The 27,746-nt window shown below is 39.7% G+C and overlaps 1 protein-coding gene and 1 long non-coding RNA gene across 4 annotated transcripts in view; one reads left to right on the forward strand and one right to left on the reverse strand.

Annotated features, from left to right (window-relative positions):
• The window catches only part of LOC110348391 (uncharacterized), a 77,687-nt gene extending 68,427 nt beyond the window's left edge, over nucleotides 1-9,260 (forward strand). Inside the window, exons 3-4 of the long non-coding RNA XR_015451998.1 lie at nucleotides 4,936-4,988; nucleotides 8,676-9,260. This is a non-coding gene — a long non-coding RNA (uncharacterized LOC110348391). The remainder of the gene's footprint in view (nucleotides 1-4,935; nucleotides 4,989-8,675) is intronic.
• The window catches only part of LOC147827672 (uncharacterized), a 121,565-nt gene that overhangs the window by 12,488 nt on the left and 81,331 nt on the right, over nucleotides 1-27,746 (reverse strand). The window contains exon 2 of one of the 3 annotated variants that reach the window (XM_087213160.1): nucleotides 16,410-25,869. The exons of the other annotated variants lie outside the window; for them this stretch is intronic. Coding sequence (XP_087069286.1) covers nucleotides 25,773-25,869 — 97 coding nt within the window. The 3' untranslated portion in view covers nucleotides 16,410-25,772. Of the gene's footprint in view, nucleotides 1-16,409; nucleotides 25,870-27,746 lie in introns of those variants that run through there. 3 annotated transcript variants of the gene reach the window in all.

The raw sequence follows: 27,746 nt of genomic DNA on the forward strand, positions 1-27,746 counted from the left end.
GATTGGTGAAGGTTGAGGCTAGAACAACTCATTTATAATTGTATTGGTCCACCTTCCCATGGCTGAAGAAAATATATAATAAATAGCAGCCAGATGTCTTTGGAGAAGACCATTTCATACTTTATATACAGGGCAGCATTTCGTCTTTTTTCTTTTTTGGTACTGGGGATTGAACTCAGGATCTTCCGCTTGTGAGGCAGAAATGGAGCTGCTGAGCTAAATCCCTGGCCCTCATTTCCTCTTCTTTGCAGTAGTTAAGCCCTGGTATCACTGGAGTTGCTATAGTTTTTTTTTTCTGGGTCTTTCCTCACCTATTAAATAGGCTGAGTTGTGATGGGGTCCTGAGTCTGGGAAACCCCAGATAAAAACCTTAGAATTGTTTTCTAGGGTGAAGCAGAAACTTATCCTACTGAATCCCAAGTTCACAGGGAGGGAACATCTAAAGAGGTTGGTTTATGATATTGGTGGATTTACTCTTATGCTCATCTTCTTTAGCAGTTCTTTCATTGTGCTTGCCTAAGTGAGGGAAAACATATTGAACCAAGAGACAATTTAAGACATTAATGGACTGTTATGGTTCATCTAAATTTTAGTTCTTCAGTTTTCTAACTCAGGAATTTATTTCTAATGACATTTCTTCTCTAAATGAGGATCACCACTGTGATGTCTTCACAGTTTTAAAAATAAACTGTGCTTAGGACCTGCAAAGAAATATTTAAATGTCATAACCTGAAAATAACCTCTGAATTTTCCCACACTCTAACAAATCCCCAAACTGCCAAGTCGATATGTACCAACATTTCCAGATTCCCCTGAGAACACGTTTGAGAATGCTTCTTTCCAAAGGAAGACAATGTTAGGGGAAAGCATACACACTCAGAAACAGGGCTTTACACCAGACAGCGCTCTCCTCTCACAAGGAAAATATCTTAAGTATAACACGATAACACAAACACAAAATAAGTGATTTATGCAATATAAAGCTAACTTGTAATTTTGGTTTTTTGCCCACAAGTTAATGCATTCATTTTATAAAGATGTTTAAAACAACAACAAAACAAAAAAGTTGTACCTCTCTTCATTTACTCACATATCTTCTTATTTGGTAAATGAAAACCACAACTATTTTTATTCACATTTCACTAAAGGAAGAGAAAAATACAAGTATCTTAAATTTTTTTTGACCCTCTCTCCCTTTATTATGCTTATTTTACCAAATGTGATCCCTGTGTGAGCTCAACTGAATCATTCTTCATGGCTCCTCCTGAGCAGCTGAGACTTGATGATGAAAATCACCCCAGTGTCAGGTTGATGCCTCCTCATCTGCAAGACAATCTGATAATCTAGCTCTTCTACGCTCCCTAGCAACTGTTACATTCCTGCACTCTTGTTTTCTTTACCTTATTCGAAATAAATGACTCTGGATAGTATTTCTTTCAGAAAACAGAAGTAAATTATGACCAAAGCTCTAACTGGATTTTTATAATGGAATATAAAGTGATTACAAACATCAGTCAGCAAAGTAAACATATGAGAATAACCAAGCAAATGAAAAAAACAAAAATAGAGGTAATTTTGACCCATTAGTTATCAAGCAAACTATAAAGCTACCATAAATAATATGGGATTATTGCTGGAATAGACAATACATTAATGACACAGACCAGAGATCACATATTAAAAATAAAATAAGATAAAGCTACCATTTCAAAACAGTGGGAAAGGATAGAATATTTAACAAATGGTATTGGAAAACAGCGATCCATTGGGAAAAATAGTTATATTTTCACTTATTATAAACAAAAAATAAATAGATTGAAATGTTGTATATTAAACATAAAACAATTATAAAAGTACTAAATGGAAATTGAGGACAGTGGCTGTAATTTTCATAATGGGGGAGACATTCTAAACCAAGACTTAACCCAAAAAATACATCAAGGCTTTGTTTCTAGACAGTTCCATCTGGCAAAGCGATGCCTATACTCTCTTCTGGTAGTGGTAGTAGTTGTAAGTAGCAGTCAAAGGCTAACTTTACTACTCCTGTCATTCCTCTTTATGCATCTTTGTCTCTTTGATAGATTACAGAAGACCTTGCATAAGTATGTGCTCCAGGTTTATTGATTTAACTTCACCACTCAAATTTTACCACTCAAATCTCTTTGATGATTGTAGAAACTTGGCAGAAGGGAGGGAAAGACAGACTATAATAATCAATAGTTAATATGCAAATGAGAACAATCCATCCTTATTTATAAAATATTTTCATTAGGTTATTAGATGAGCCTCCGTCCCCCATCTCCCAAACCCCACCCCCAAACCCAGACAACACCAGAATGCAGGCAGGGAGAATACCTGCGTTAGCAAGATAGCAACAGTAGCATGAGCAATTATCCCCTTGTCCCAACCCTGCTTCACCAGGAAATTAAGCAGTTTTCCCTAGGTCTCTTTCAGTTAGGACATGCTATCTCTAATTATAATTTGGTACAAGAAGCCAGGTGGGGCATTTGGGGATTACATTCCTTAATTCTACAGAAACACGGTGTCTAAAAGAATAGGATTAATGTTTAAGGTCTACCCTTGTTCTCATAAACAGATGGCATTATAAAACACCTGCTATAAATAATCTAAGCCATGACATCATTTTTCTTAGTGTACATTTTTGTCAGATGGGGTTGTATGTTGTACATCATTTCTGATCCTCCTGTTGTCAGCTCAGACCCTAGCCAGTACCACAAGAGCCTATTTTGAGCCAGTTTGAAAGGGATCAGCTGACGTGGTCTTGCCTCATTACTCACCTACCTTTCACTTCCTCTCCTGGGGCTTCTGTTTGTCTACTTATTGCTCATGCATGCAACCCTGAAGATGTCAATGCCCATGGGCCACCCCTGATATATGGGGATAGGAGCCTTTGGGTAAGTTATCCTCCAGGGAGAGCAACTCTGAGACCTGTTTCACTTAAGGCTTCTCAGGTTGTGTGGGATCAAGTTTCACCCACCCACAGCCCCAAGCAACTTAGTAACCCGTTCTTGTACTGGCCTCCCTTCCTCCCTGTTTCTCTTCTATTCCCCAGTTCTGCTCCCTGGGATCACGTTCCCAAATGTACAACAGGGTAGGTGTGTAAATGGGAGGATCCCTCACATAGGCTGGGGTTAATCACTTTCCTTTATTATTGTATTGTTAACTGTACAATAATACTTCCTAACATTTGTTTCATGCTTTCAGGTATTCCTATTTCATCACCACAACAAACTTAATGAGGGACAGAGATCATGATTTCCATTTGATAGGTGAGGAAACTGAGACTCAAAGAAGTCAGTTGACCAGGATCACAAAAGCTAGAGAAAGGTCTTCTGAGAGGAGGTTAGGGCTGGTTTTGTTATAATACAGCTGCCTCCTATCAAAATATTTGCAAAGGGCTTTGATCTCAGGGCCTACCACACTGGAAAGTGCTCTTCCTCGCTTATCAGCTCTCTGACACAACACCCACAGTTGTTCCAAACATGTTCACAATTTTTCCAATCTCAGATACACTGCACATAGATAAATTTTGTTGTGAGCAAGTACAAAGGAACACAGCAATAGGGAGAGGAATCTGGTAAGGGTTGAAATGACCCTGAATGAATCACTCCTCTAAATCTTGCTATTTAATGTGGGTAAATATATACACAAGGTCCAAAATAAAAACACACACATTGTCCAGATGTGGGGTGGTGGAGCCCTCACCAGCAATTCTTCAGCAAAAAAGCCACAGATGTAGTAGACAAAGAGCTCAAAGTGGAAGAGGTATCAAGGAGAAATGAGAGCAAGTAGAAGAAAATACCAAGGAGAAATGAGATTCTCAGCTTCCACAGTGAGGGAGGGTGTCTACGGCCAGGGAAGATGGGCATCCTCTGCCTAGCCCTGCAGGATAAAGTCCTGTAGTGGTCTCCAGGTGCCATCCTTTAAAGGAATGGGTTGGAGCATGCTCAGTAAGAAGAACTGGGGTATTTATAAATATACTTGGAACATTCTCACATAGGACCACTGAAAACATTTAATCCTCTTGGGATTAAACATAGAAAAGACTCATAAGGACCATAATAGCAATTTCCAAATATGTGAGACTGTGATCTTTCTAGTGCATTCCTTTCAGAAGTTCAAAGTCAAGTACGCTTTTACCTCACTTGGCTCTCCAATCAATTCATCTATGTTCTTTGTACTATCTCAGGTTCCTTGTTTGCTAGGTCAGATTTATAGGCCAACAAGGTGATCAGTTACTTGTTCATGCCCTCATATTTCCCACACTCTCTCATCTATATAGTGCTCAACTCAGGACTGAAGAGGACGGGGGCAGGGGGTCACAGGCACAGTTATAGGACAGGGTATCCTCCTAGGAGCCAAGGGCTCACTTTGCTTCATGACTGTTAGGAAGGAACTTTCCTTCCTCTTCCTCCTGTTTTCTTCCCTACGGAATTCATAAGCTGGTGTCTCATTCCTGCCTTCCTGCTACTCTTCTACTCACCCGTCCCAATCCACCCCCACCAGATGGAAATATACCTGATGGGTAACTCCGGAAGAAGAAACTAGGACTGCACTAGGTGGGAGCATCTTTCTTGCCTCTCTCCTCTTGGCAGGAGACACTCGTTTTCTGCCTTTTCTCCTCAGGCTGTAAATTTTGGGCAAGGTCCCCTTGGAGAGGTCTGGGATGGGCCTTTGGACCCCGGGCCTTGGTGGGTAGGCCTGTCTAATTCCAGGGGTTAATATATGGAAGTTTATTTGGTTCTAAAATTGAAGTCACATTTTCTAGCTGTTACATCCCTCCCTCCAACACAGAGCTTGCTGCCCTTCAAGAGCATTGATTTCCCTCTGTTTATGAGGGATGGAGGCAAGGGAAAAAAAACACGGAGTCACCTTCTTTTCTCTTTCTTTCTGTTTTCCCTACCCACTTCCCAGCCTATCCCTGGACAGAAGGTGCCCAGAACTGCCTCTATTCTCCAGGGATTTGGGTAAGTGCAACACAACTATTTGTTAGATTGAATAAACTGATAGAGTACATTCTGTTTTAAAAGATACTGTATTCGAAGGGTGGACAAAAAGAGAGGCCTGGAACTTGATGTTTTAAAGAAGCCAGAATGCTATCAAATCTGTAATGTAAGGACCCCAGTCCTTTCGGCTGTCTGGCTATCCTAGCAGATTTCCTAAGTCAACTCACTCTCCCATTCTCCCCAAAAGACCATCTCATTGATTATTTTTCTGTCCTCTAGGCTCTTCTTCTTCTTCTTCTTCTTCTTCTTCTTCTTCTTCTTCTTCTTCTTCTTCTTCTTCTTCTTCCTCCTCCTCCTCCTCCTCCTCCTCCTCCTCCTCCTCCTCCTCCTCCTCCTCCTCCTCCTCCTCCTCCTCCTCCTCCTCCTCCTCCTCCTCCTCCTCCTCCTCCTCCTCCTCCTCCTCCTCCTCCTCCTCCTCCTCCTCCTCCTCCTCCTCCTCCTCCTCCTCCTCCTCCTCCTCCTCCTCCTCCTCCTCCTCCTCTTCTTCTTCTTCTTCTTCTTTTTATTTCTTCTTATTTCCAGTACAAGGAATCAAAGTCAAGACCTTGTGCTTGCTAGGAAGGTGGGGCACCACTGAGCTAAATCCCTGGCCCTCCTTCAGGCTCCTTGCTTTCATCTGCTAGGCTGCTTCCTATTTTACTGAGAAAATGCAAGTATAACAAGAATTGCCATTTACATGCCACTCACTACATCTTCCAAATTTGTGCAGCTGTACCCTAACACTCTGCCTTCCCTCTGTTACAAGACTGCTTCTCTGAAAGTCCACATTCCTCCTTTAAGTTGTTGAGTGTTAGCTATTGTGTCGCAGCGATGAGAAAGTAACTAAGACATGCTTCTTTTGCCCAAATCAACCAGGATCCCATTTCACTCCTAGAAGTTAATAGTTTTCAAATCTTCATTGACTTCATTCAAACCAGCCCTGCCTGTGTGCTGATAACTGGAATCTGGCTGAATCATCCTTCCCAGTAAAGGGGGCTCATTTGCAGCTCCATACAGGCACACCAGCACATTCCAGTGTAAGAAAGGGAACATTTCGACATATGTCAGGCTGAACTTCATTTTAGCTGTCCACTTTATTTTAATTTTGTTTGTTGTCATTGTTCTGTGTTTTGGTGGTCTCTACTCCATCCCCCCTACCTGCAATGACACAGAAGTATGCACTTTGAGGGGGAAAAAAAAAAACCTACCTGTTTTTACAGTTGATTCCAGGAGGAACCAAGCTAGTTATTAAAACTAGAAAATATTTTAAGTTACTCAGCTGAGATTTTAACAGTTCTTGTCTAATCGTTAACATAAAAACCTCCCTCACTAGAACATCTGTGGGGGATGACTTCATAACCGGATCTAAAATCAACCGTTACCCAAAAAGCCTGTTAAAAATTATATACTTGGAATTTTGTCCTGGTCTGACTCAGCTGTTGAGGTCCCTTTTGATATTTCCTGGAGGGAGGCGGGAATAAATAACCTTAACTAGTACCTTTTTTAAAAATCTGGTATCAGGGACTGGGATGTAGCTCAGTGTCGCAGCACCTGTTTGGCAAGTGGCCCAGTAACACATAAACAAAACAAACAAACAAAAAACAACCCTGGTATCAGATTTGAGTACTTGCTGGCAGCAGGGTGACCAACCTAGGATTGAGAGATTTCCCAAGATACGAGACTTTTTGTGATTTGAAAAACTGGGCTGGATTGATCAGTCTAGAAAGGGAACCCTTGTCCAAATCACTCACAGGAGGGCCGGGGATTTAGCTCAGTGGTTCCGGTGCCTGCCTTGCAAACACAGGTCCCGAGTTCGACCTCCAGTACCAAAAAAACCAAGCAAACAAATCACTCACAGGACACAAGGAAACTGAGACCCAGCGAAATGAAAGAGTTTGCTGCAATATCACATGATTAGCACTGACTACAGTGATGGGACCAACTCTCAGGGTCCTACATCTTATTTCAGGGTTTCCCTGACCCACCATCCTTGTCTATGGCAGTGAAACATAGGTTCAGCCATGAAAAGGAACTTACATGATTATTGGCTTGTGCATGTATTTGACTGCTTTAATTTACATGTTAGCCAAGGAAAATAATAATCCAAGTACATTCTAATTAGGAATCATAAAGATGAAAATGTTCTAAACTTTAGAATAAAGTTTAAGAGGCCACATAAAAATAATCTCTATACCCATGTTCATAATAGCATTGTTCACTATAGCTAGTGTGGAAGCAACTCTAGTGTTCATTTGTGGATGGATAGATGGATGGGTAAGTAAATGTGGTGTATTCAGACAAGAATATTATTTAGCTTTAAAAACGAAACTCTGATATTTGCTACTTCATAGATGAACCCTGAGAACATTGTACTAAATGATATAAGCCAACAATAAGACAAATACCATATGATTCCACATATATGAGATATTCTGTAGGTGATATTTACACTTACCTTTGTATGTATCTACAAATCTAAGATACAGCCGGGTGTGGTGTTGCCTACTATAATCCCAGCATGCAGGAGGCTGAGGCAGGAAGATTGCCATGAGTTCGAGGACAGATTGGACTACAAAGTGAGTTCAAGGCCAACCTGGGCTACATAGCAAGACCCTGACTCAAGAAAAAAAAAAAAAAATCTAGAGGGCTGGGGATTTAGCTCAGTGGTTTTGCTGCCTGTTGCGCAAGCATAAGGACCCAAGTTTGATCTCCAGTACCAAAAAAAAAACCTAAGCTACAAATATTCAGAGTATTTGACTATTTTAAATAGTCAAAAACAGTGGTGCTGAGCCTGCCTGGCAAGCACAAAGTCCTGAGTTTGATCCCTGGTACCAAAAAAAAAAGTCTGAATCACAGAGACAGAAAGCAGAACAGTGGTTCCCAGGAGCAAGAGGGGGTGGGAATGGAAGTTAGTGTTTAGTGGATTCAGAGTGTTAGTTTCGAAAGATGAAAAGAGTTCTGGAGATGGATGGCAGCAATGGTTGCACAACATTATGAACATACTCGATACCATTGAACCGTACACTTAAAAATGTTTAAGATAGTAAATAGTATGTGTATTTTATCACAATTTCTAATGGAAAAATAAAATAATAGCCACAAATAGCTCATTAATAACCACAAATAGCTCATCTGCTCCTTTGGTACAGTGTGTCTGTTAAAGAGGTCTGCAAAGTGCTTCGCTGCCATTTATTAGCTCTGGGATGTTTTGTCAAATCAAACCACATTCTTTAGATAAGGAGTTTAGTTTGCTTTGATATTTAATGACCTTCCCTTTGGCTAGGGCATAGAATTTCCAGATGTGCAGCACACCCAACACCTAGCTGAGAGCTCCCTGCCTGGCACACAGTAAAGGCTCCATACACCTTTTTCAAATAAATAAATAAATAAATAAATAACAGAAAGGGCCAACATTTATGTAGAGATGGGTTTACCTTAAAGCTGATGAAGCTTAAGTTTCAGAATCTCTCACTTTAACAAGTTTCCTATATTCTGACAGGAGCCTTAGCAGTTTGTTCACATAGTCATATATTCAAACAAAACTTGCAAAAGTCTTATTTCTTTTCTCTTTATTAAAGAAGATCGTAACGTATGGTCTTAGGTCCAGCAAAGTCTAGCTCTGCTCCTGTTCTCACAGCCTTCTCAACCACTCTACTACTTTCTTTCCAGGGTTGCCTCCCAGAACCCGCACCTCAGTGCTGTGAGGTGAGCTCATCGCGGCCTTCTCTTCCTGGATGGACGGACTGGGTAGCCGACCATGGCCACCCCACAAGGACGTGATATGCAAGGGTTTGTACCTGGGCATTGGAGGCCATCTCTACAACGCCACTGAACATGAGAGGCAGACAAGTCTAACTTCAGTGCACTTCAAATTAGGTGTGTGCTTGGTAAACACTATCATTTCACCTGATGTCACTGTAATAACATCAAGGATGATGCCTGGTCTGTTAAAATAAACTATGATTTGGGGAAAACCTGTATTATATAGGCTTTCCTGTCCCCATTCCCATTAGAATTTTTGTTTCATAGAAGGGAGACAATTTAGAAAGAGGAGGGAATGGGAGAAAGTGAGGCTAAAGAGGGGGAGAGAAAGGAACAGAGATGCCACTCTATGTTAAAGAAGCTTATTAGCGCCCCTCTCTGGCCTCTTGTTGCTTCTTTCTGAAGGATGAGCCAGGATGCTTTATCTCTTCAGTTTTCTCTTTTCTTTTATCTAAGATGGCCCCTTAAGACTTCTACAATAGGGCCCCTACTTCTAGCTAAGTGCTCTACAAGTCAGAGCAAAAAAGGAATCTTTCCTGTAAACATCCTCTGGGTCACTCCCGGAAAAGGTGAGCAGCAACCACTGCATCCTGTCTTTATTCTGACTCCTGGAGCAAATAACACAGTTTTCTGTTCCTCTCAGATATCTTGGGGCCAATAAGAGAATGGAACTGAAAATGTTGCAGGATTGAAAATATCCTCCCATTGAGGATGCTTCTGTCTTCAGATTCAGAATCTCTGGCGTAGAAAACTCATTCACAACCTGCCTTCCATGGAGATGTTGAGGATGGATACACACTTTCCCCAGTGCTTAGGAAGTGCTGCTGACTGATTCCCACCTCCTCAGAGAGGTGCTGTCCTTAACCCAAAGCCAACCTTGCCCAGTTTTCTGTCTCCTTGCCCAGTTTCCTATCTTGATTTCCCTATTTCTGACTTCAGTGCCATTATCTATCACCCAGCTGGCCAAACCTCAGGGTCACCTCTGCTGACCTCACCCTCACCTCTAATCCCATCAATCATCAAATACTAAGAGATTTCCTTCCTGTCAATGCCCACACTCATTCTGTTTTTTCATTTTCTTCACTGACATTTTGTTCTAGGCCCTTCTCATCTTGGGTCTAGGATATTACTATTGCTTCCTGGCCTTTAGAATCGCTCCCTTCTAGATGTGGATTTGTAGTTTAGCTATATAAATCATAAGCCTTGATTGCATAGACAGATTCCCAAGTACTTGTACCTAATTTTATAGTTGCAGCTTTATATTCTCAATGTGATTCACTACCTGTCCATTTTGCACTCAGCAGCCAGATGAATCTGTTTTTAAAATAGACTGTATGTTTTTAGGCAGTGTTAGGACCACCACAAAACTGAACGGAAAGTACAGAGTTCCTGTGCATAGCCTGCCCCCACGTGTGCATAACCTCCCCATTAATAGTACCCTGCACCAGAGGAACACATTTGCCATAATCGATAAACCTATAGCAAGACATCGTTATCGTCCAAAGTTCAGTGGATGGTAAGATTTAAAAAAAAAAAATACTGCTTCTTCATGGCATGTTTCTGCTTTAAAACTGCCTGTTAAAATGCTGCCTATTTCTCTACAACCTAATTCTGTATTTGATTTAAGGCTCTCTGTATCTGCCCCAATTTTCTTTTACAACCTTATTTCCCAATAATCATTCATCCACACTCTCCACAGCAGGCAGTCACCACTGTCTTGTCCATGAGCATGGCTTTAATTACACCATCTCCACATAGAGTGTGATTCAATTCAACTTACAATTTCTTAGGCAGGCATTTGGAAGGCAGCTATGCTCACCACTATACCACCAAAGCAGACCTCAGGCAGGCATTTGGGAATGATTCCACAGCACCTTCTAGTTTCTACCACCTGCTTAAGCATTAATCACAAGTGCCTCAAGCCACACATTTTGCATTGTTGACTCTTCATATAACTTATTATGCACATATGTTATTTCCTCAACTAAAAGGTAAGCTTTATAAGGAACTGGTAAAAGAACCACACCTTCTACTCTCCAGCAAGGTCCTACACATAGAAAATGTTCCATAAATGTTTGCTGAATGAATGAATCAGCCTGGAGCAGGCTTTCTAAGGCTGTAGTAACCAAGAAATCTCTTAATGGGTATAAGCACCCCATCCTGAGGCAATTTCTTTCAACAGATTTCTTCTAAAAGAGTTAACCAGTACAAATTGCTTTGCTCTTGATGAAACTTGAAATGAAAAAAAAATGATATGAAAAGTAAACTCTTTCTTCCTCAAGGCATCAGCAAGCCCAAGCAAAGAGAAACAAGACTGAAAACACATCTCTTATAGCTTGTCATTTAATTGATCCCAGTCATGTCGGGCTTTGTTGGTAGTCATGCGCACAGTTTGTGCCTCTGGCTTGACTTAGCTTGATAGGTTGTTTCTTTCCCTCCACCTGGGCGATTCAAAAAGGGAAAGGAGAGGAGAGGAGAGGGGAGGGGAGGAGAGGGGAGGGGGGGAGAGGGGAGGGGGGGAAAGGGAGGGGAGAGGAGGAGAAGGAAAGGAAAATAAAGGGAAGCCAGGGCTGGGGAAGGGAGGGGAAGAAAAAGGAAGGGAGGGAAAGGAAGAGAAGGAAAGGGAACTAACTTAACATCTACCTGGTCAATTTTTGGTTTTAGATTGTGCAGGTGATGTAGACCAATGTAGAAAAGTGTATTCGTATTTAAAACATTTTTTTACATAGCATCCAGAATCATCTCCCCCAAAATGTAAATAAGGCCATATCCTTGCTTAAAACATTTATTGAGTGTAATTTCATTAAAAAGCTATTAATCGAAGACTTAGAAAATGCTAGACCTTCTTCTAGATGTTGGGAACATATCAGGAAACAAAACAGACAAAAAATCTTGCCTTCCTGAAGTTTAGGCCCTAGAAAGACAAACAAGAAAGATACTAAATTGCATATTATTGCTATATTAGAAGCCGATAGATGCAATGGAAACTATTGTAAGTGGAGCGAGGCGAGTCGGATATTAGATTTTGGATGAGATGGGCAGGGTTAGCCCCACTGAGGAGGTAGCTGGAGCACAGGCCTGGAGGAGATGGGTGGGGTGGCCATGAGGCTGTCTGGGAGAAGAGGAAATACCTGTCTTCAGCATGACCTCACCCGAGTTCCTTGTCACCTCCTCGGAGTGCACTGGCCTTCCCTCACTGCTCCTCAGCCACCTGGCCACCTCTTTCCCACCTCCAAGCTTTGCACACACCATTCCATCAACTCAGTATTCTGTCTTCCTGTTTCTAGACCAATTCCTCATCCTTCGGGTTTCAATCTAAACACCACCTTCCCAGGTGGCTTTCTTTGCCCCCTATTGTAAGTTAAGGGACCTCCTACAATTAGTCTTACAAGCTTCCCTTCAGATACTCAATAAATACTGTTCGAATGACTGAACACAACAAAAGGACTCAAAAGGGGTGAGCTTTTTGAGGACAAAGATGTTGACTTGTTCACTTATTGCCAGTCATATTGTTCACTTATTGCTAGTCACATTGTTGAATGTATTTGATAGACTTTATCTTCACAAATAAGCTTCATAATCAAGGGGAATAGAATGATCAAGTTATGCTTTACTTAGGTTAAAGTGTCATATTACTATCAATAAGATGAAAAAAATAAGGCCGGGGATTTAGCTCAGTGGTTCCGTCGCCTGCCTCGCAAGCGCAAGGACCCGAGTTCAATCCCCAGTACCAAAAAAAAAAAAGATGAAAAAAACAGGTATGAAGTGTTAAATTGTGTTATGGGAATTGAATCCTCTCTTCGATTTCCCAGCAGTTTCTGCTAGGTGAAGAGGACTTGGATTCAGCCCTTGGCCCAGATGGGCCCTTTTCAGGACTGTGTTTCACTAAGAAAAGGTCAAATGGGACCATCCTAACTTCATGTGAACCCTGGTTTTCTAGCAGAAAAGACCTATCCAAGACAGTGTTTTTACTTTTGTTCCTTGAGTCGAAGGCCAGCATGTCCTTCAATTTCCTCCGTGGCTCCGTCAAATTCATTAAAAATAACTTTGTTTTGAGGGTTTGTTAATTAAGGTGTCATTACATATCAAATTCTCAATTATCTGGATTAATTAAAACATATCCCAACCCCCCCCAACTAGTCATACATTTGGTAGTATCTTCTAATGGGATTCAAAATATGGCACATTGGCAATGGAGAAAATGGTCAAAACAGAAAGGTTAACCTCACCTGCCCCTCACCCTTCTCCCCTGAAGCTGATCATAAAATCATTCCAGAAGTGCCCACGCTATATCCTCAGAAAAGGAGCACTTAGCTTGAAGACAGAGAGAAGAATCTAAATAAACAGGCCTCCTCCTAGTTTATTAACATTAGATCATATCCCTTTGTCCAATCAGGATTTGATATGACTACATGTTTTTTTTTTTATATACACTTCCAAATTTCTCAGGCCACATAAAACTTATATTAAGTAATTTTTTATGCTTTTCTCTTATCAACCTGTTTTTTGTTACAGGTGTGTCGTTGTGGTGGGTGAGAAAAATAGTTTTTTCTTCCCCAAAGAAAGAATAGTTTTTCTTACTGTGATTTGCTTGGGAAATGCCATTAGAATGATTTCATTAATGTAAAATATCTGTTTCATCCCTACCTCCTTTCAAAATGCATCTTAGGTGACTTATATAAATCATGCAACATAACTGAAACAAAAGAAATACAAGAGAACAAAGCAAGCAAGAGCAAAAAGATGAAGTGAAGCAAGAAATACAGCTTCTACAAAGAAATTCCAGCTATAAGGATTCAAGCAGTTACCAAAGAGAGGTTACAGTTTGGCTTAAAGAAATGAAGGAACTAGATGAGATATAGGACTCATGATACTTTGTGAGGTACATACCAGAAGCTCAGGAGCCTTGAGACTTGAAAAAAATTTCTCCCATGAAGCCTCAAAAGGGATACTGATATCAGAATAACATCTAAACCAGGTGATGTAACTTAGGGCCAGATACCAAAGTCAAGTCCTCTACAACTCAGTCCTCTGAGGAGACAGAATAATGGTGTTCAAAGGCGAAGTGTTAATTATCTGAGTTGATCCAGAGATAAAGTTTAAAATATTTAAAAGAAACAATGTATTGCATCCCTCTCTAAAATGTTATTTTTTTTTTATCAAGCTTTGTAAGAATCAAGTAGCAGAAATACCAGGAATGAATTGCCCAGCAGTCACTGAAGATGCAGAAACTCTGTATTTCTGATTAGAGGCAGTTCTACACCTAAAAGTGAGGGACCCCGTTGTGAAAAAGAGGGTTCCTAAGCAGGTCAGCAAAGAGGGTGCCTGAGGCGGGCAGGAGCCAAATTCCCTTCAGAAAACAGCCCAGGTTTGCTCTAACACAACAACAAATGGACAGCCAGGGCCCGGTGGAGCACAGCCACCATGTGTGGCATAAATAACAACCTTCCCACAAACATATCATACATTCCACTGTCAAACATAAATTTAGTTTTCTATTATCCTGTTTTAGTTTTTTCATTGTATAAGCTCCCCTCTTTCCCCATCCATTAAGTCAGATAGTTGAGAGCTGCCTTATTAAAAATGAAATCAACCTGTAGAAAAAAGTCATTTTGGATCCCTGACTGGGGCCCCAGGCTGTTGGCTTAGTGCTTAGTTTGGCTTTTTCCCAATCCAGACCTGTGTCAGTCACCCCATGTAGCTTCTTCTAGCAGAAAGATGATTTTGATTTTAGAAAATATGTCCAACTGGTGAGCTGTCAAAGTGAATTGTACTTAAAGTATGTGTTGTTCAGGGGGAGAAATATTCTCAACACTACGTGGAATCTTTATACCTGACAATGCATAAGAATGCAGCAGCCCAGTAATCTTATTGGTTTAGCTGTTGCTTTTACCATTACTCATGCAATACGACTAGGAAAAAAAACAGTGATGATTTTTCTACCCCCACAGTGTTTTATGTGTGTGATTTAAAAAAAAACAACAACTTTTAGTTTGGGATGAATGCGCTGAACAATCCACCATCTGGTGTACAAATATTTTTATAGACACGAATCCAAATACCACAAAATCACTGCCATGGCTCGAGTTCTGTGAGCCTTCTTCTCAGGCAGAATTTTTTATTAAATCTGATAATTCTTGAACTATGAGAATCTCAGTAGAACACTAAGATTTAGCCTTGAGAAGAAACCTTGAGTGTCAACCTTGAGTGTTGATTTAAAAAAATATGGAAAGGAGAACTCCCTTTGAGACTAATTTCAGGAGGTGAAAAAAGAACTTTTTGTTTTTGTTTTTTTCTTAACATACTAAGCAGTATACAAACGGAATCAAAGTGGTTACATTCCTTCTGTAAGTGGCTGTTGGAAGAAGATAAGCGCGGGTGGAGGGGGGAGCAATGCAGGAGTCAGGTTTCAGCCCTGTCAGGTGTAATCAGAACCCTGGTTTTACAACAAAGGCTGCTACTCCACCTCCTCAGTCAGAGGACACAACAGTCCCCAGCCCCAGGCACTAACAGGAAAAAGATCAATTCTGCATGAGCAAAGTAAAACAAAATAGCAACAGCAAACTTGTGTGACACCTTCTTCTCTTTACACTCTGGGATGGAGGTGAAAGCGGTCTATATTTAATATAAGATCTGCCCCTTTCCCAGTGTAATTACGGTAAAAGAGTTTTTAAAAGCATAGTTTGCAGTTGTAGAAAATTAAGCACCCCCTTTTAATCTAATGTAAAGGAAATTGGTGTGTCTACATTAGAATGGAATTCCTGAAGTCACCCCCCCATGTCATAAAGACCGGGTGAAGAACTTTTTTTCCTAGAGAGTACATTTGCTCAAAATGTCATTCCAGTTTGTGGGTAAACATGCCACACAGAGAAAATTAGAAAGTTTATTGCAACTTTTCCTTGCAAAGATTTTTTTAAAAGGATAAACAAAACTATAAGACTGTTAGGAGAATGTAGTGATTTGGGGAATAGAGAGATGACATATCCCTTCAGCTTCCAGCTTTCCTGGTGGAACCAACTGAATGCTAAAATAATCACGGAACTCAGCGTGTCCAAAGTTCTTTATTGGTAAGAGTCCTAGAATGACTGGATTTTAATGTGGCTGACTTGGGAGGAATGGGAGAAGTAACTTCCCACTTCAACAACTGGCAAACTAAGGGATAGTGGAAAAGAAGCAGTCCTGCTAGGGTCACAGAAAGTCAGTGGTGAGCTGAATGGAGACAGGTCAGAAAGAGCCGAGGAAGGGTAGACATTGGTGATAAGGCCATAATATGAGGAAATTAAAATCCTGTAGTGTGGGAAAAGAACAATTAGCCAAGGCAGAGGAGCAGGAAGGAATACAGAATGAATTACAATCAGAGGAAACTAGCCAGCAACAAAAAAGGACTGGCTGCTGGGGTGGGGGCCAAGAAGAGTCAGGAGAAATGACTGAGGAATGCTGGCTTTCTTTCGGGTTCTGTTAGGGCCTTATTGTTTGGTTGCTGTGGCTCATAACTTAACCCCTTTATACTTGAGGTTGCCTCACTCTGCAGCAAATATCTTTATTCATGAAGCCCTTTGAGATTAGTCGTGACCATTATGAATTTCAGATAAGAATGACTGCATAATTACTATAGAAAACCCTCCCACCTCCCCCTTCCACTGAGGAAAAAACTCAAGGTTTAGCTTGGATTGGCTAGCCAAGTATTTCTACCAGAAATATAAGAAGAACACTTAAAGCACAACGTTAGTAAGTGTAGATTGTTACCAAGAAGAAAATGAAGCTGAAATAACTTTTTAAAGGAAACGTGATGGTGTTTAAAAATAATTTTGATGACTATCAAGCAAAAGGATGAAATGTTTTACAGCCAACAGTACAGGGGAAAAGCAGGATTGTTTTATGAAAATAAGAATTAGCTTTTTAAAAAAATCTGTGTGTCTAATACAAATTACTCACACAAGATTAAAAGATTTACTATGAACCGAACATTAATTTTTTTAAGCTCAAACCTAAGAATCAATGGGCAGGAAGCTAGGAGAAAGTTCTGGTTTAATCGGCCAAGATGCTAAAATCATATACAAGCAGGATGAACTACAGCAACTGAGTCGTTCCAAAGAAGGAGGAGAGGGGATTATAAAGCAGAATGAAGATGCTGAATAGGATTAGAAGAACCAGATACTATTACAAAGGGTTGATTGAGGGGGCAAAGTGGATAAGAAGGCAATTTAAGGATTCTTAAAAATCTGCGTTCAGGAAATGAATTAACTGCACAAACTAATAAATGAAGAAGCATCACACGAAGGAGAATAACAGCAAGTTACCATGGAAAAAAACAGACTGCTTCTCATTTATAAATCATCATACTGCAAAGAAGAAAGAGAGGAGCCATTTGAAACATATTAAGAGGGCGTAAATGTGAACTGAGACAATCTAAAGTAGACAGTGATGGAAGGAGGACCTTAGAAAAAGCCACAACAATAAAAGATTCTTTAAATACCTTAAAGTGGCTGTGGGTGAGGGCAAGTATTCAGGAACTGGAAAAATTAAACTAGGTTTTATCTTTATTTTAGTTTAATTTTGGGGGTCTTAACCTCAACAGGCTGGTAAAATATATCAGGAATGGTAATAGAATCAGGAGAGTGATAAATTAAGAGCAATTAGGAATACCCCTCCAATAAATTAAAATGACCCAAGAAGAGAGGAATCTGAGTGGAAAGCAAAAACTGCAAAGGTTAATACTGCCTCCATGCAGTCTTTGGATGTCTCCTTGGGAAGATAGAGATACTCTGGGAAATCAGAGCCAAGTTAATCTGCTACCTTTGAAGAAATAGACCAAAAGGAAGCAGAAAATGGCAAGTCTTTCCCTTGTCACTCAAGAACAAAGAAAAATTTAAAGGATATATAAAGCAATCAGGATGAAACAGCCAAATACCTGTACATGAGTTTAGCAGACAAAATAGTCAACTTCTAAGAAAAGTGATCTCTTGATTAAAATCCTCAAAGGTTTTCAGACTTTAAAATTTTGGTTGTTATGCTAGAATTTGGCTTATGATGGGCATTTTTAAATTAGTATAATGGAATAAAGACTGATAAGAAAGAATCCATTGGGAGCAGATTAAACTCTCTCCTGAAGGTTTTAACATTCTTGAAGAGCCAACCTCAAAGAAGACACAAAGGTACCCACAAGCTTAGGCACTCAGTGATAAGAAAGCTACTAACATCCTCCACACATACATTGTACAGTGTACACACAAGCAAGACCATCTCAATCCAGATCCATCTGGAAAGAGAAATGCGCACAAAAAAGATATGTATAAAGAAATCCTCGAGAGGTGACCGAAAGAACAGTTTGCCAGGCAGATACGGTATTTCTGACATAGGAAAATCCTCTGAGAAGGTTCAGAGCCAGGAATGAGGAATCAGCTGAGGAATCATGAGCAGAGAGAACATAAGAAAGAAGCAAGGAGAAAGATAAGGTATTTTTGAATGGGAGGTAGTTTGAGCCTGGGCTTTGGAGTGAGGCAACATGGGTTTGAAATCTAGCTTCATAGTTCAAGCTATGGAGAAACATTGTACAGACTTTTCTTTTTTAAAACCTTTCTGCTTTGGTAGCCTCATCTCAAAATTGGAATTTTAATAAACCTACCTTAAGGATCGTTGTAAGTGTTGTCAGACTATATGTATATAAGCACTTAGATAAGAACTCCAGTATTCACTCTTGCAGTGAATGAATTATGGGCAGCATGAGGATGAAAACACACACCCTCCTAACCTCCTGGGGTGATCCCTGGCTGCCTTTCTGATGCCTCCCAGCTGCAGTGACTCCTCTTTGTCTCCCTGCTGTCAGTCTGTAGCTATGCTCAAGCCATCTCCAGTTTTGTACATGTCTTACTCCAGCACCAACTTCTTATCTTCTCCATGTGAACCCCACTCTGTAGCTGGTTTGATGGCCATCAGAGAAGGTCGTTTTTTTTTTTCCTCCTCACCCTTGCCCCTTTTGTGGCTTGGGATTGAACCTATAGCCTCCCTCATGCTAAGCAAACACTCTATTCCTGAGCTACATCTCCAGCCCTATCTTACTTTTTTCTAGTTTCTTGTGATTCTGACTTTACTTTTGGTGACAGGCTTTTCTCTCTTTTCTGATTGCTCCTTTTCAGTGTTTGTCTTGAGCTGTTCCTGTTAAGTATCTTTAAGGATTCCACACCTAGTCTGCTCAGTTTCTCACACTGGTCTTCCTCTGAGCAGAGGAACTTGGAGAGTCCATGATTATCCTTGCTTTTCAGTCATTCTTTGACCACCCTCCTGAGGTTGAAATTTCCAACTGCCTTTTGAAAATGTCACATCTTTGTTGTTTCATTCATTTATCCATCCACTAATATTTATTTATTTTATTTTTATTTTTTTGGTACTGGGGATTGAACTCAGATCCTTGTGCTTGCAGAGCAGGCGGTGGAACCACTTAGCTAAATCCCTGGCCCAAAGTTATTACATTTTTTTTTTTTTTTTTTAGTACCAGGGATCAAACTCTGGTCCTTGCGCTTGCGCAGCAGGCAGCGAAACCACTGAGCTAAATCCTGGGCCCATCCACTAATATTTATTGAGCCCCACCGAAAGATGTATAAAACCTTTAATTATCTGTTGTTATCGCCACTCCCATCTGCATTTTGTCCTGTCATATCTCTGAATAAATGGCATCTTAATCACTTCACCGGAATGAGGATCCTGGAAGTGCTCTGTTTCCTCATCTAGATAGCTAATCAACCACTGAGTCAATATGGCAGTGTGCAGTAGATCTTGTTCCTTTCCTATCAAGAAGCTCAAAGCTAAGCAGGGTATGGTGGTGCATGCTGGTTGTTGCATACCTGTTGCACTGGGGGGATTGAGGCAGGAGGATTGCCAGGAGTTTGAGGCGAGCCTAAGCTACATAGAGAGTTTAATGCCAGCCTGGAAACGTGGTGAGACCCTGTCAAAAACAAAAACGAACAAACAAAAACCAAAAACAACCCACCCTGAAACATATTTTTTTCTTAGTGGTAGAATCTAATTTTATTTGTCTTTATAATCTCCCAAAGTCACTTATATGGTTTCTAGGAGAGAGTAGAACTCCATAAATAATGTTGAATTACACTGAGCTAAAATCATACATGAAGTTTTTGACACTTATGGTAAAGATCTTAGAAGACATTTCTGTTCATTCTTTGGCAAAAACAAAAATTGACTCAGTTATCAAATTAACACCTCTCCTGCACCAATTTTCATTTTAATGTTGTAGTAAAACCTAACAACATTAATTTTTTTTCCGGTACCAGGGATTGAGCCCAGGACCTTGCACTTGTGAGGCAGGCACAGTGCCACTGAGCTAAATCACTGGCCCTAACAACATTAATCTTAAAGATTCAAAAAAAAAGATAGAATTGTTCAGAGAAAGGACTATCCTTTGTTTAGCAAAAGACCTTGGATATGAATGATGAGATCGCCAAGGATAAAGTAACTTATATGAGAGAAATATCAAGAATTGAAAGCTGGCAACCAGAAGAGAAGAAAAGGGAAGAGAAAGAGGTTCCAAGGGCAGGGAAGTGAGGTGGGAATGTTGTCAGGGACCCACATAAAAACAGGCAGTAAGTTGTTAAGAATGACTGAGTGAACTTTTTTTTCCCTTCCATTAATTTCATTGGTACATTCTAGGTATAAAATAACATTTACATACATCACTGGGATCGTGTACCATTACATGAGTATCTTGGTTCTTATTTTTTCCCCTTCCCCTGCCCTCCCTTCACCCCCTCTACCCTTCCCTATTTGCAAAGATTTTGTTTCCATTTTTTACCTTTTCTCATATTTTTTCCTTTCTCTTCTTTCCTTTCCCCTACCTGTCCCACTTCCCCTGCTCCTTTAGACCTTTCTTCCTATTACACAATATCAATCATACATTTTTTAAATTATAATATCAAGATCTAGGAGACAGTACCACAGATTTTACAGAATTTAAAAGGATATAGAAAGCATATTTCAAAAATCTGTTTTGAAATATATTTGGCAACTTCTAAGAAGTACCTTGGAAGACAAATTAATGAAGCTAACTCTGGAGGAAATATAAAGTTTGAATAGCACCTATTAAAGAAAGTATATTCCTGGCTTGAAAACCTACCTATATGGCAGCAGCAGGCTCATATACACTTTAACTGATAAATTATATCAAACAATTAAAGCAGAAAAAAAAGGAACACTTCTCCCCTCATTTTAGGAAATCAACATTGTGCTAATACTAAAACTGGATAAAAATAATAGAAGAAAAAAGTATGAACACAGATAGAAATTTGTTTAACAAAACAAACTATTAGAAGTCAGATCTGGCAGTATGTAGAAAGTGGTTTTATTATAGGGATGGCAGTGTTGGTTCAGCTTTAGAAGATCCACCCCCAAGTCATCATTTTGATAGAGGAAAGGGAAAAGTCATATGATCCTGTCACTAGTTGGAGAAAAAGTATTGGAGTAAGTTCCACAGCTGTTCATGGTAAAAGCTACCAGGAGACTAGAAGTAGAACAGAACCTTCTCAACAGATTAAAGACATGGACTCCATACTTCCAGCAAAAACGCCTTGTATGAATGGAGAAGATACAATGCTTTCTCCTTAAGGTGGGGAACAAGGGCAGATATGCTTACTCTTCATCTGTCCATGAAACTTTGAAACATAGGCCCAAACCAAAATAGTCTGGCAATAAAATGACACAATTAGGATAGGATTGGCAGGGTAGAAGCAAAATCTTTATATATAAATGAAATGATCATCTACAGAGAAAATATTAAGAAATCTCTAGGAGCCCCTAGAACTTGTATTTGAATTTAGCAGGATTAGAAAACACAAGGTATATATAAAAATTCAGGTCTATGTATACTTGCTATAAATGAAGAATTAGATATTGAAATTTAAAAGTTATATAGGAGTACAAAGGACCTAGAAAAGTAAAACAAAACAAAACAAAACAAAAAACAAAAACAGTGTTGGAAGACATTTATTACCTAATTTTAAGACTTCCTCTAAAGCTACAATAATCGAGTCAGTGTTGGTGTAAGGAAAGACATATAGATCATTGGAATAAAACAGAGAATCTAGAAATAGAACCACACATATATGGTCCACTGAGTTTTGAAAGATTATTTAACATTAGCATTTTATAGAATATAAACTCAATTCAAGACCTGAGGAAAAGATAGTGTTTTAAGCAAATGGCACTAGAATACCTGGTATCTGTATATAAAAAATTAACCTCAACCCTTTATTTCCATACATAAAAATAACTTGAAAGGATCTATGAACCTAAATATGAAAGTCTAAAAGTATTAAACTTTAAGAAGAAATTATAAGGGAAAATGTTTATGAATTCAGGGTAGGCAAGAACTACCTAGGATACAAAAAACATGGTGTATAAAAGAAAAAAATTGATAAATGAGATTCCATCAAAATTTAGAATTTTAAATGGCATTGTTAAAATGAAAAGTAGTTCTTAAACAGACCATATTTACAATGCATATAACCTCTGACCAGAATAAATAAAGAACTCTTACAGTTCATTAATAGACAACTCAATTAAATGTAGACATAAGAAGATGATAAATAGCCAGTACAGCACAAGGAAAGATGTGCACCTCTAGAATCAGAAAAATACTAATTAGTACAATAATAAAACTGAATTATACACTCATTAGGGAGATGAAGTTAAAAGTTTTAAAAGCCTTGCCATGACTTTTGCTTTTTGTTGGATTCTGCCCCTTTGCATTTAATTTCTTGTCATCCCTGATGGATTCATTCTGCTGGGCTTCCTGGGGTTGTGATCTTCATTGTCTTTTCCTAGGATATTGTCTAAAATTTTTTGGAGTGCCGGTTTGATATTTACGAAGTTCTTAAGGTGCTCTTTATCATGAAAGTATCTTATTTCTCCATCAATTTTGAAAGATAGTTTTGCAGGGTACATCAATCTGGGTTGGAAGTTGTTTTCCTTTAGGGCTTAAAATATATCACTCCAAGCTCGTCTTGCCTTGAGGGCTTGCATTAAGAAGTCTGCTGTGATTCTGATGGGCTTTCCTTTGTATGTGATTGGTTTTCTTTTCTCTAACTGCTTGTAGAACTTGGTTCTTCTGTTGGGTTTCTGGATTCTTAACAATTATATGCCCATGTGTATATTTTTTTGATCAAGGCTAGTTGGAGTCCTATATGCTTCACTTATCTATATGTCAAGTTCTTTCCCCCTGCTTGGGAAGTTTCTGCCATCACTTCTGTGAACAGTTTTTTGATGTCATCTGCACTCTCTCCTCTTTCTTCATTGACTCCAATCAGTCTTATGTTATTCTTCTTTGCATCATTTAGTAGCTGCTGGATTGATTTCTCATGGTCCCTTACAATTTTGAAGCAATTTTTCTTTTTCCTGGTCACTAATTTCAATCTTATCTTCTATATCTGAAATTCTGTCCTCACATTGGTTCATTCTGCTGTGTAGTCTTTCAATGGAGTTTTTAATCTCCTGGAAATCTCTTTGCATCTGTTTTATGGATTCCATTTGTTTCCTATGTTGGGATTCCATCATATTCCTCAGATCCTCTATTTTGTTTTATCTGTGTCCTCTCTAAATTTATTAATCATGTCTTGCACTATGGGCACAATCTTTGCTGTTATCTGAGAAATTATTTCTGATTTCATTTTTTTCAGATCCTCTTTTGTTGCCAGTTCAGAGAGTCCAGCTGGTTGAGTATCAGATTGTTCCATCTCGTTTCCCTTTGGGGTTGCTGTAGGTGATCTTGAAGTCTGTTTTTGAGGCTTGTTTACGTGTCTTCTCATTTTGATGGGGGTGGTGGTGCTTCTGGCTCCCATGTGGCTCACCTTCTCTGCCCTAGGAGCATGAAATGGCAGTGGGGGAGCCTCTTCCTGGCCACTGGGATTGGCTCACCTTCTCTGCCCTAGGAGCATGGAATGGCAGTGGGGTAGCCTCTTCCTGGCTGCTGGGATTGGCTCCATGGCTGAGTGAACTTAAAGTCCAGGAATGTCTAATAGTTGGTTTTAAATTGTGGGCTATCTCATGCTATCATTGATGTAATTCCTATCTTATATCAAACTGTGTTTATATAACAGAGGGTCTAAAGTGATTTTTCCTCACAAAAAGTCTGCTTCATGTTTGAGTATACATTTTCAAGCAACTCGCAAATGCCCTATTACCCAAAAGTGTTAGATGGATTATATCAACCAATGACCAGTCATATGGTGACATGTTAAGAAAAGATTCTAGTGTGGATTATAAAGGTAGTTGCAAAAGCCAATATGTAAGAATGATCAGGTATTTGTTTTAACTGTGGGTATCTGGTTCTACAAAAACTTATGGGCTGGGGTATTGCTCAGTGGTGGAATGTTTGCGTAGCATGTATAAGGCCTTGCTCTCCATTCCCAGCATCATACACACACAAAAATATTTAACTGTCCATGGTCCTAGTTCTGAACTGCCTTTTTGAAATTGTTCCTGTCCCTGCCTCTATGCTCTGAACTAAAAGTGTGCTGTTTGATGTCTTTCTGTTCCTGTTCTGCATTTGGGTTTGATATCACCCAATTTTCCCTCATCTGTGGCTGTGGCACCTCTCAGCAAAGACTCTGATTCGCCCTCCCACAGAGCTGTAGTCACCTCTTTCAGGTAAACACCTGGGGCCTAGGTAAACTATGGGAACCTTTCAACGAGGGCTCTGCCCTGTGAGTAGGACACCTAGCAAGTTTGGCCCTGAACAACTGGACAATACGAAGGTATGAGCCAATGTCATCCTATCTTCAACTATTTGGAAGAAGCATTTTTAAAATTCTCTATGGCTCCAAGGCATAGAATGAGAAATAGTGGGACATTGAAGGGACAGTGTAGTTTAAAACAGAAACAAAAAAGCACTCTATTGAGGTCAGAGCTGCCACAGCTATCACTTCCTCCTCCCTGAAGGGCTTAAGCAAGATCTGGATAAGCATCGAGTAGAAATGCTGCTGGAAATGTATGCAGAGGGGTCATGTGTCCTAAGGATCATTTCACTAGAGGATATACAGTCTCCTCCAGTGTGGAGGTCCTCACATTCTAAACCTTTATAATTTTCTGAGCTCAAAAAGAAAAATGTTGAATGCTGGACTAGAAGGGACAATCAGGAGTAAGAATCACTGGAGGGTCACTGGCATATAGTTGTTGCCAAGAAGAAAATTAAAAATCGAGATGAGAAGCAGAAGTTAAATCTAGGTTAGGCAGGGGAGCACTATCCTCAGAAGGGATCTGTTAAACTGTCTATGCTTCTTGTGCCATGTAGAGCTTCTTGGACCTAAAGAATGTCAGCAATTTTTGTCCTCCCAGACGGCTACTCTATAATAATTAGTTGTACTACTTTTTTCACAAGCTATTACTTTAATTATTTTAATTAGATTGTTCATACACTTAAGTTGTTTATAAGCACTTTTCTTTTTATGGCATCTCAATAAACAGGACAGGGAAACTACCACCTTTGAGGAAGCCAGCCAGTTTCTACCAGACAGGGAAAGGTAGCTTCCACCTTGAGCTGGAGGCCATCGGGCACCCTGTGACCTCCTTAGAGAGGGTGAGAGTTCCCTGCCCTGGGAAGAGCCCACATGCCATCTGCATCCTCTGTGGTCACTGTCCCTTTGATCAAAATCACCAGACCAAACAACCTGTCTTGGGTATGTTCTTCTCACAGTGACCATGCAGAGTAAACATTAAAGGTTAACGATGGTTATTTGTCAGCTTTTAGTGAAATTCCACATACTTGGTATTTCTTAGACTGGTTGACTCCCGTTTCCTCCCTTATTAGTTGTGTGATCTTAGAAAAATATTTAAAGTCTCAGTTTACCTATCTGTGAAATGAAGGTATAAGCACCAAACTGGCAGTTATTCTGAGGACCCCAGGAGTGCGGCGCCTGACAAAGGTGTTCGATCACTGTGGCCTCCTCCTTCCTCGAACCTTCTTTTTCCTCCTCCTCCTCCTCTTCTATGCGAGGCATCTCAGCAATTTGGACCTGACAAGATTGGGATTCTCACATTCCAAATTTCAACACTCCTTCTTACTTCAATGTTGTTCATAAGCCTATTCTTCACATTCCTACAAATGTGAGGAAGTGCAATAAGTAGAAGAAACAATTTCCAAAGGAATTATCACTATTCAAACAAGCCTATTAGGACGTCTGAAAGACTCCAAGTTCCTTTTCTCCTTGGCTGTTATAGTCTGGAAAGTTAAGCCCATATACTGCTTTGGGTCTCAGCCTGGGTCTCCTTCACCAGTGCAAAGTGCCGGTTCCTCAGATTCCACCTCCCTCAGAGATGGGAGACAATAGCAGAGCCTAGAGGTTTTATTAATCCACTGTCCCACAAGTAACTTATTTTGGTTGTCTAAAATCATGTTTTGAAGTTGGAGATTGTAGTACACACTTGCAATCCCAGCACTCAGGAGGCTGAGGCAGGAGGCTTCCAAATTCAAGGCCAGCCTGGGCTACATGGTGAGACACTGTCTCAAAAAAACCAAAATACATACATACATACATACATAAAATAAAATAAAATTAAGTTCTGAGCTCTCTTTGAACAAAGCCCAGGACTGCAGAGAAGCCCATCTTCCAGTGCGGTCTCTTTTGCTTAGGTGTAAACTTTTAAGGGAAAAAAACCCAGGACAGGTTTTTTTTTTCCACAATAATCCTATAAAACAAAAGTCTTTAGAGCAGATCCTAAGAACCCCATCTTTTTCAAACTCAATACCAGTAAAGTGCTGTAAAATTTTTAAATTGAAAATTTACTTGATTAATAGAGACAGAAATTTTCTCTCCAAGGTCTTTTTGAAGCTTAGATCTAGAATAGAGAGACAAATGATTTTATTTATGTTTAAATCAAAATATTTGCACTTGACCTTATACATTTTACTGTTGCAGTAAATATGCCAATTTAACAATTACTTTTGATATAATTTAAACAACCAGCCAAGAACAGCCCAGTTAGGTTTTCAAAGGAGTATTTTGGTGCCATCTTGTGGTACAATATTAGAAACAAAATCTTCAACATGTTGCTTAAAATTTTAAAAGGAGTCTTCTGGCACCCTCTTGTGGCACATTGCGGCCTTGGGAGAAAAACAGCTACCCAAAAACCTCCGAAGCTGGCCAGCCAAACAATTGCCATAGTGTGTTGTTAATCTAGGATAAACTTGGCTGGGTTCTCAACTTGGCACTACTGACATTTAGGACCTGATAATCTTGGCTGCATGCTGATAATCTGATAACCTGGTAATAATCTGATAATAGGGCCGGGGATTTAGCTCAGTGGTTCCACTGCCTGCCTCACAAGCACAAGGTCCCAAGTTCGATCCCCGGCACCAAAAAAAAAAAAAAAAAAAAAAAAAATCTGATAATAATGATAACCTGATAATAATCTGATAATCTGTCCTGCATGCTGTATGATGTTTATCAGTGTCTCTGTCCAGTAGATGCCAGTGGCACTCCTCCAGTTGTTAACAACCAAAATTGTCTTCAGAAATTGCCAAATGGTTGGGGGTAGAGTGGGGGCTGGTGCAGGGCAAGCAGCAGAGAGGCCCAGAATTCAGAATTCCCGTAGGTTGAGAACCACTGAAAAAGAGTATACTATGAAATAACTGAAGTTAAATAACTTTAATTTTCCTGAATTGTCCTAAAGCATGGAAAGAATTCAAAATATAAAAAACTGCCATGGCCTAGTCATAAGATCATCCCTTAGAAAAATGGCACAGAACCACCTGTTTATTCATCATGTAGGCTAGGAATGCATTACCCACCTTTACTTTACATTGATTCTTATGGAAAAACCAATCTTGCATGTGTGTGATTGCATCATTCAATGTGACAGTTATTTTTCTAGAAAATCCAAAAGACTTAGTATCATGACTCCTTGACCTGCATATTCCCCGTTGCTTGAGCTTTCGACCTTATCTAATATTTCACCTATTTTCTTCTTGAGCTA

Source organism: Heterocephalus glaber, unplaced genomic scaffold (assembly GCF_053883595.1).
Source record: "Heterocephalus glaber isolate CG9 unplaced genomic scaffold, H.glaber_assembly_v1.0 deba00001442, whole genome shotgun sequence".
Lineage (NCBI taxonomy): Eukaryota > Metazoa > Chordata > Mammalia > Rodentia > Bathyergidae > Heterocephalus > Heterocephalus glaber.